The sequence below is a fragment of the Lepidochelys kempii genome, chromosome 24, assembly GCF_965140265.1.
Source record: "Lepidochelys kempii isolate rLepKem1 chromosome 24, rLepKem1.hap2, whole genome shotgun sequence".
NCBI classification, from domain to species: Eukaryota; Metazoa; Chordata; order Testudines; family Cheloniidae; genus Lepidochelys; species Lepidochelys kempii.
The window spans coordinates 5,317,259-5,325,766 of NC_133279.1; the positions used below are offsets into that span (position 1 = coordinate 5,317,259).

The 8,508-nt window shown below is 53.2% G+C and overlaps 1 protein-coding gene across 1 annotated transcript; it reads right to left on the reverse strand.

The window, feature by feature from the left end:
- Nucleotides 1-4,545: 4,545 nt before the first annotated feature.
- RXFP4 (relaxin family peptide/INSL5 receptor 4) lies at nucleotides 4,546-5,775 on the reverse strand. Its single transcript, XM_073323489.1, has one exon. It carries the CDS (start codon nucleotides 5,773-5,775, stop codon nucleotides 4,546-4,548), a length of 1,230 nt encoding a protein of 409 aa, XP_073179590.1.
- Between the last annotated feature and the right edge of the window lie 2,733 nt (nucleotides 5,776-8,508).

Consider the following 8,508-nt stretch of genomic DNA (forward strand, 5'->3'; position numbering starts at 1 on the left):
AGTTGCTTTCCTGTGTGCTACATTTAGAGCAGGAAGAAAACACAACAGCTGATAACCATCTCGGGGATTATCCCCTCTGGAAGGAACACTGACTACCCCCTAGATTGTCGGTCAAGCTAAGGCCATTTTACAAACACCCTGACAGTGTAAAAGAGCTTTGAAATGGCAGGATGGTACCCATGTTAATGCCTCTTTATGCTACCAGAATGAGGCCTTTAGCATAAACAGGACTCAGCCCCTCTATCGCTAGTGTTGCCAGCTAAATCATAGTGAATAATTTATTTGCTTCCCTTCCTTTTTGCAACTGGTCTGCAAACCGGCTGAAAAATTATCAAATGTTTGCTGATCAAATGGTATCTGGCTAGCTCTTTTGGTCTCACACCATAATGCACACCACACCAGTTAGTTGCATGTGTCACATGAGTTGGAGTTCTGAATTGGAGACGGTGGACATTTTTTCAATCATCGACAAGTGGAAATAAATGTCGACAAAATGTTTGTGACCTTGCCTTGCCTTTTCCAGCCCTTTTGGGTGTGAAACATTCAAAATGTCAGTAAAATTGGGAAAGTTTTTATGACAATTTTCATATCTTTTCTCAAAACCAATGCATTGTGATTCTGAAATGCTGCCCCAGTGAATCGTGGGAGTTGTAGTTTGGGTGCTTCATGCTCCCATTCCCCCTTGTGGGCTGGACTCACTGGTCATACTCCATCTCCCATGATGCACTACAGTCTCCCCTCTTGATGCATCATGGCAGTCACGTGGCCATGGTGCATTGTGGGAGAAGTTGCCTGACCAGGGAGCCTAGCCAATAGAGGAGAAAGGGAGCATGTGGCCCTAAAACTACAATTCCTATGAAGCACATGGAGGCATTTCCAAAACAAAATGTTTTACTTTGGGGGCATTTGGTTTTTTGATGAAACATCAAACTGTCTGCACAGAGTAGGTGTTTTTTTGTGAAACATTCCATTTAGCTGAAAACCCGATTTTCCCCTCAAACATCAGTTTTGATGGAAAATCTGCAATCAGCCTTCTGGGCTCAGGATTTTTGAATGATACCATAGGTGGGTTGTGTAGGAGAAAAGATTTTCAATGATCTGACAAAATCTTGTGATTGGCTTAACCCCCTTCCCTCAACCTGCTGAGTTTTGAACACTTGGGGTTGGCCACACTTCCCCAGTAAAAAAATGTCTTCCTGTAAATACTGTTTTTAACTTGACCATTGCTCCCCATTATGCCCATGTCAAGCCAGATTTTAAAGACAATTTCCCAGCACCCACAAATGGGGTAATGGAGTATTGTGGGCCCCCCACTACAGAAAGGATGTGGACAAATTGGAGAGAATCCAGCGGAGGGCAACAAAAATCATTAAGGGGCTGGGGCCCATGGCTTATGAGGAGAGGTTGAGGGAACTGGGCTTATTTAGTCTGCAGAAGAGAAGAGCGAGGGGGGATTTGATAGCAGCCTTCAACTACCTGCAGGGGGGTTCCAAAGAGGATGGAGCTCAGCTGTTCTCAGTGGTGGCAGATGACAGAACAAGGAGCAATGGTCTCAAGTTGCAGTGGGAGTGGTCTAGATTGGATATTAGGAAACACGATTTCACTAGGAGGGTGGTGAAGCACTGGAATGGGTTCCCTAGGGAGGTGGTGGAATCTCCATCCTTAGAGGTTTTTAATGCCCGGCTTGACAAAGCCCTGGCTGGGAGGATTTAGTTGGGGATGGGTCCTGCTTTGAGTGGGGGGTTGGACTAGATGACGCCCAAGGTCTCCTCCAACCCTGATCTTCTATGATTCTACGATTTCCCCTAGTGCTCATCTCCTCTTGATGCCCCTAAATCAGGGCCAGATTTTTCACGAGTGCTCAGCATCCCATTAGGATATTTAAGGCCAGAATTGAATGTTCTGAGCTCCGTTGACCATGGAGCCACTTATCTTGGTACCTCAATGGGCTCTTTGGAAAAAGCCTGCTCTGACTCCATGTGCTGAACCCTGCAAAAGGTTCCGTCCCCTTAGTCATGACATGGGTGCAATTAAACTCCTCCGTCTAGGCCATCGCTTTGCTCCTTTCCCAGCAAAACAGTGGCCCTGGTTTCAGAGTTGACTCCAATCAAAATTTCATTTCTGTAAACAGGAAATGGGCCTGCTTGTCCCCCGACGGGCTGGGATTTTGTGTTTGCTCAAGGGCTGGGAGCTGATTACCTTTTTGATTTGTCCCTTCTTGATGGTCCTTTATGACGATCCCCCCCCACACACACCACACCACACGTACTGCCTACGTTAATTGCAGCATTGCAAAGCAATTCATAAATCAGATGGCTGGGAGTGAATTATAGCTATAGGAACAAGTGAATCATATTTTCTCCCAAAGAGCTTCTCTGCACACAAGCTTTAATTACACTGGTATAGTTAAAGCAGTTTTATTGGTATTGCTTATCTGTATCCATACTAGAGGGGTAAAACTTCTCTTTTCCTGAAGGCGTGGCCCCTGTGACCAAAAGGGAAAGGGCTCTACCATTATAATAATAATAATTCCTACAGCTTTTCATCAGCAGATCTCAAAGCACTTTCCAAAGGAGGTTGGGATCATCCCATTTTACTGATGGGGAAACTGAGGTACAGAGCAGGGCCTTGACTTGCCCTGGGTCACCCAGAAGGGACTGGAACTCATGTCTCCTAAGTCCCAGTGCTCTATCTGCTAGGCCACACAGCACCTTTATTACATCCACACTCGGAGTTTGACTGATTTAATCCCATTCAGTTGGACGATCAGGCCAAAGTCGTTCAACAGGCACAAACCCTGCGTGACGATCAGGTTTGTTCTCTCCCCACCCGCGACGTTCCTGCCCTACTTCAATAGGAGCGGCTGGAGCTTAGCACCAACCACAATCAAGCCCTTAGGATGGATTTAACCCTTTTAACCCTTCGTGTGCTGGATAATGCTGTGGAACATTCCCTCGCGAAGGAATCCATCTGCTCCAGCGGTTTGGGGCGAGACCAGGTGGGGGGGGAGAAGGGGCAGCCTCAGCCTGGCTAACACTTGTGCTTCCTCACAGCTGGAAGCATTACCAGGGCTTATGTTTTCAGCCGCGGTATAGTTCCTCATTAACCTCTTCCCTGGAGCCAAATCAGGTGCTGGGAGCAGCATCAGCCCCGCCTTGATCTAGACTTTGACACAGGCTGGAGTCGATAATACCTCACGCGAGCCCCATAAATCTGGGAGCCAAAGAGTTGGCTTTTCTTTTTTCCCCCCGGCCGATCTTGCTGAATCTAGCCGTGAAACAGAGCCATCTTCCGTCTGTCCAGGGTTGGAGGTTGGGGGCGCCCGGCAGAACAGAGATGGGCGATAAGAACAAGGACATCTGGGGTTTAAGGTGAGTGGGCAAGGACCCCCATGCACTGAGCATGTAGGAATCCCGGAAGTGTATGCAGAAGTGAGTTTGTACGGAGGGGCCGCACACACACTCACCCCTCTGCCCAGGGAAAGTTATGCCACCGTTTACTAAGCCAGACTGACCCCTGGAGTAACCAACCCCATTGGCCTCGGGGTTACAGTGCAGTTGACGATTGCTTTGGCCCCAAGTGCTTTGTGGGTGGGTGGGTCGGGGACACTGGCCTGCTGGGAGATCGTAATTCAATTCCTCACCCACCTGCACTGCTTAGGCTGGGGGAATTGCCCCGACGGGGAACATGATTTGTGCTGTTCAGGGTAGACGGCTCTGCCGCCCTCAGGCTGCCAGCAGGACTCTGAAGAGGAAACCTACCTGGCCCTCTTCGGCGAGGGTACCACCCCAGGCCCGTGGGAAGAGTTGCTCCATAAAAAGCTCTTGCATCTGGGCTTGGCCATTGCTCCGCAGACCCGGCAGGAGATGCCAAAGCCCGCTGCACCCTCCTTAGAGGGGTCAAGAGGTGCACACATATAGGTCTTCAAGTCGCAAGCTGCCTTGTGGGTGCAAGCGGGGAAGGTCCTGGGATCTGCGGGCATGTGCTGAAGTCCTCCTTAAGATCTGGAGTCCTCTGTGGGTTTCAATCCCTGGATGGTGGCAAGACCACTACAGGACAGGATCTCCAGTGATGTCTGCCCTATCAGCAGCTGACAGAGGCAAATGAAGCCAAAGGAAATGTAAAGCCAGGAGCCACGAAACTCAAATGCAGGTGCCATCCGGCTCATCAGACCGGTCGTCAGCAGGGAAGGGGCTGAGCTCCTCCAAGGTTCGCTTGGCTCTGGGGCTCTTGTGGGATGCCCTGTGGAAATAAGGGCCACGAAGTCCGTCTTTGCTTCTCCCAAGTCTCAGGAGTGTTAGGGCTAGAGGAAGGAGCCCTGGGTGGAGTTCCATCTCCAGAGTCAGGTCCTGTCATTCCTCACAGGAATACAGTGGAATCGCTGCTCTCGCCGGCCTGCACCGCAAAAGACCTCCAGTTAGGTTGGGTGCAAAAGATCACGACCTGTGCTAACGGCAGCCCCATGCCCTGCTAGCCCAGGCTCCTCTGATGTTAGCCCAAAAGCCACCCATGTGTTTTAGAGGCCGTGATTCACCAGCGGTCATTTCAGTATCTCCTCGTTGAAGCCTGCCCCAGGGCTGTCCCTACCTCGCCCTGCGGGCTGGCCTCCTCGGCTCTCAGCTCAGGCATGACGGTGATGGTGGTAGACAGCAGGGCGTATTCCTTCTCTGCCACCTGTAGGCTGCTGGGGGTGCCCCTCCGGTGCAAGGGCAGTACCACCTGGGCGGTGCCCTCCTCCCTTCCCTTGCTGGTGGAGGAAGGCAGGTAGGAGGAAGCCTGGGCCAAGATGCTCAAGAAAGCCTCCTTCAGAGCCCTGCGAAACTCCCTCCGCATCAGGCAGTAGATGACAGGGTTAAGGCAGCTGTTGCTGTGGGCCAGGCAGGTGGTGAGGGGGAAGATGTAGGTGTGGAGGAAGTAGAAGGTCTTGTCCCAGGGGACAGCCCTGAACTTCACCAGGGCCCCCCAGAAGGTCACCATGTGGTTGGGGAACCAGCAGACGAAGAAGGAGGTGACCACTAGCCAGATGGACGTGGCAATCTGGCTCTGCCTCCTGGGGTTGTTGGTGTTGACACGGTGCTGTTGGAGGAAGCTCAGGAGCCGCAGGTAGGAGGCCAAGATGATGACCAAGGGCACCACAAAGGCCACCAGCACCTTCTGGAGGTGATACACTCCCAGCCACCGGTTGGTGGGGAACTTGAGCAGGCACAACTCCACCCCGACCACATCTGTCACCGTGGCAAAGATGGCGGTGGGTACAGTGGCTCCCAAGGCTGCGGCCCAAAGAGCCACGGTGATCCACTTGGCCAGGTTGGCGGTCAGCTTGAGGCCGGGCCTGATGGCAGAGGCCACGGAACAGTAGCGGGTGACGCTCATGGTGGTGAGCAGGAAGACGTTAGCGTAGACACTCAGGACGGTCAAGGTGAGGACCAGCTTGCACATGACATTGCCGAAGGGCCAAGTGAAATCCAGGGCCGTCTCCACTGCCCAGAAGGGCAGGGTCAGGGCAAAGTGGAAGTCAGCCAGCGCCAGGCCAAAGACAAAGACGTCTATGGGAGAGGCCGGCCTGCCCTTCTGGGCCCGGACCAAGTACATGACCATGGAATTGCCCAGCAGCCCCACGGTGCACACCACCAAGTAGACGCTGGAGATGAGGATCCGCAGGCCGAAGATCCCATCAGCCGGGACGGAGGCTGCATCATCCCCGCTCAGCCCCCAAGCGTCCAGCAAAGATTTGTTCCCGAAGTTGGGCCGTGCTGAGCTGTTCAACTGCCCCATCCCCCCTTCCTGCATGTTCAACACACTCTCCTCCCAGCTGGGGGGTAGGGGTTGTGGCACTGGGGACGTACAGCACCCGGCGCGCGGAGGAGGAGAGTGGCCCCTCTACTCACCACGTGGCCAGTGCAGCCATCCTTGCCCGAAGCCAGCCCATTCCCTGTCAGTGCTCTTCCATGCAGCTCCGCTCACCCTGAATGCACGCACCACTGGGTCCGCGGCACGGAAACCGGGACAGCCCCATGCAATAAGCCAGCGGTGGCTCGCACAGCTGGGAGGGGGAATCCTTCAGGCACGAGTCGGCCCTTGAGCTCCTGCATCGCCCTTGGGCCTCCCACGTCGGTGGCAATCGATGCAGGCTGGCCGACCTCCTCTCTCCTGCGCTCCTGAGTCCAGCCGCGCAGGGGGTGTGGGCTGAACTGTGCAAGGCAGAAGAGCTGTCCTGGGTGTGTGTGACACTCGAGCAACTGAAGGCTGGCCCTCCCGAGGGGCAGGGCAAGACTCCTCCTTCATTCCTGGAGCACATGGAACAAAGGTACCTCCTCCCCACCCTCCTCGCTGCTGGACTCTCTGTTCAGCTGTTTACCTGCAGCCAATGCTAAGGTGAGACTTCCAAAGCAACCGCTGGTGCATGCAGCAAGCCCGGCTGGGCCACGGGCCCTGGGGTGAATCAGGAATGAATTGGGTGGGTTCTGATTCTCCTTTGGCCCTCTCATGGCTGGCACCCTCTTTGCGCCGGTCTAAGTCACTGCACCAGGTGACTAATCTAGTTACCCTGGAGGAAGGGAGATCAGAATCAGGCCCAGCGTGTGTGTGTGTGTGTGTGTGTGTGTGTGTGGTGAGGGGGGAGGGAGTGTATTTTAAAGGGCCAGTGTCAGGACAGCTTTTGGGTCCAACATTCAGGTGTTTTGTAGCAACAAAATTCGAATGTCAATACCAACGTTGCCCTGAATTTAAATTCCAGTGGATACAAATCAACTTCCCTGAGCTGTGGGGGTTTGCAGCGTAACCATTGCATTGTAACGCTCCTTCCCTGCAGCCAGGGAACAGGTACAGAGAAGGGTCTTGACTTGCCCAAGGTCACCCAGCAAAACCGGTGGCTAGTCAGTCGGAGCGCCCTGCTCCATCCACTAGACACTGCTGCCTCACTGGGAAGTTGTGGCCCACTCCTGGCTCTGACCCTGGGAGGCCTCGGGGGGGGGAGGGGCCCCTTTCTCTGCCTCAGTTTCCCCATCTGTCAAATGCTTTATGATCTCGGGTTAAAAAAGTGCTAGAAGTGGAGAGGAGAAACTGACTGTACGGAAACCGATCAGTCTGGTGTGTCTGCCCCCCGGAGACACACCATGCTTGTCAACGGCAAACTCCTGCTGATTTCTGCCGAGTTAGGACCCCTGGGCCTGACCCGTGATTTCTAATCAGGCTCTGTCCCTTTAACTGCGAATCCCATGCACCGCTACAGACTAGGGACCGAATGGCTTGGCAGCAGTTCTGCAGAAAAGGACCTAGTGGTGACAGTGGACAAGAAGCTGGATATGAGTCAACAGTGTGCCCTTGTTGCCAAGAAGGCCAATGGCATTTTGGGATGTATAAGTAGGGGCATTGCCAGCAGATCGAGGGACATGATTGTTTCCCTCTATTCGACACTGGGGAGGCCTCATCTGGAGTACTGTGTCCAGTTTTGGGCCCCACACTACAAGAAGGATGTGGAAAAATTGGAGAGAGTCCAGCGAAGGGCAACAAAAATGATTAGGGGTCTGGAACACATGAGTTATGAGGAGAGGCTGAGGGAACTGGGATTGTTTAGTCTGCAGAAGAGAAGAATGAGGGGGGATTTGATAGCTGCTTTCAACTACCTGAGAGGTGGTTCCAGAGAGGATGGTTCTAGACTATTCTCAGTGGTAGAAGGGGACAGGACAAGGAGTAATGGTCTCAAGTTGCAGTGGGGGAGGTTTAGGTTGGATATTAGGAAAAACTTTTTCATTAAGAGGGTGGTGAAACTCTGGAATGCGTTACCTAGGGAGGTGGTGGAATCTCCTTCCTTAGAAGTTTTTAAGGTCAGGCTTGACAAAGCACGGCTGGGATGATTTAATTGTGGATTGGTCCTGCTTTGAGCAGGGGGTTGGACTAGATGACCTCCTGAGGTCCCTTCCAACTCTGATCTTCTACGATTCTAACGGTGCTTGTGTTTCTCCAGAGTCCAGGTGATTGTGCTCCAGGCAGCTGATCAAAGCCGTGGGCCTGGGAGTGCCCCAGCTGGATTTCTTTTCCTGGGAAATCCTGGATTTAAGGGTGCTGAGGGGCAAATGCCCCTCGCAGCCCGTATCTTCTGCCAGCGTGCTGTGCCTAGAGCCCAGCACCCAGCAGGACCAGACTACGAGTGCCGGATGGGAAAAGAACCAGACCCTCCCTCGCTCTGCAGCACCCACAGCGTAGCAGGGGAAGTGGCCAGCAAGGACAATAGTTACCGGCTTCAGGGCAGTTTCTTTTGCGCTTGCCAGTGATTTAACGGGCTGTGATTGCCTGGTTTGTTTGAATTGGCAGCAAGAGGCAGCAATAAAGTACCTGGTGATCCCGGGTGACGAAGGAGGCCTGCAATTGGTTCAAGCACACGAAGCCCCAGGTTTATGAGGCCAAGCACCTCAGACCCGATCCCAAGTGTCTCCGCTCCCTGAAAGCCTCGAACGCCACTGAGAGCACCTAGGCCCAGAGCTTTGCAGTGGCGTAGTCACCGTGTTG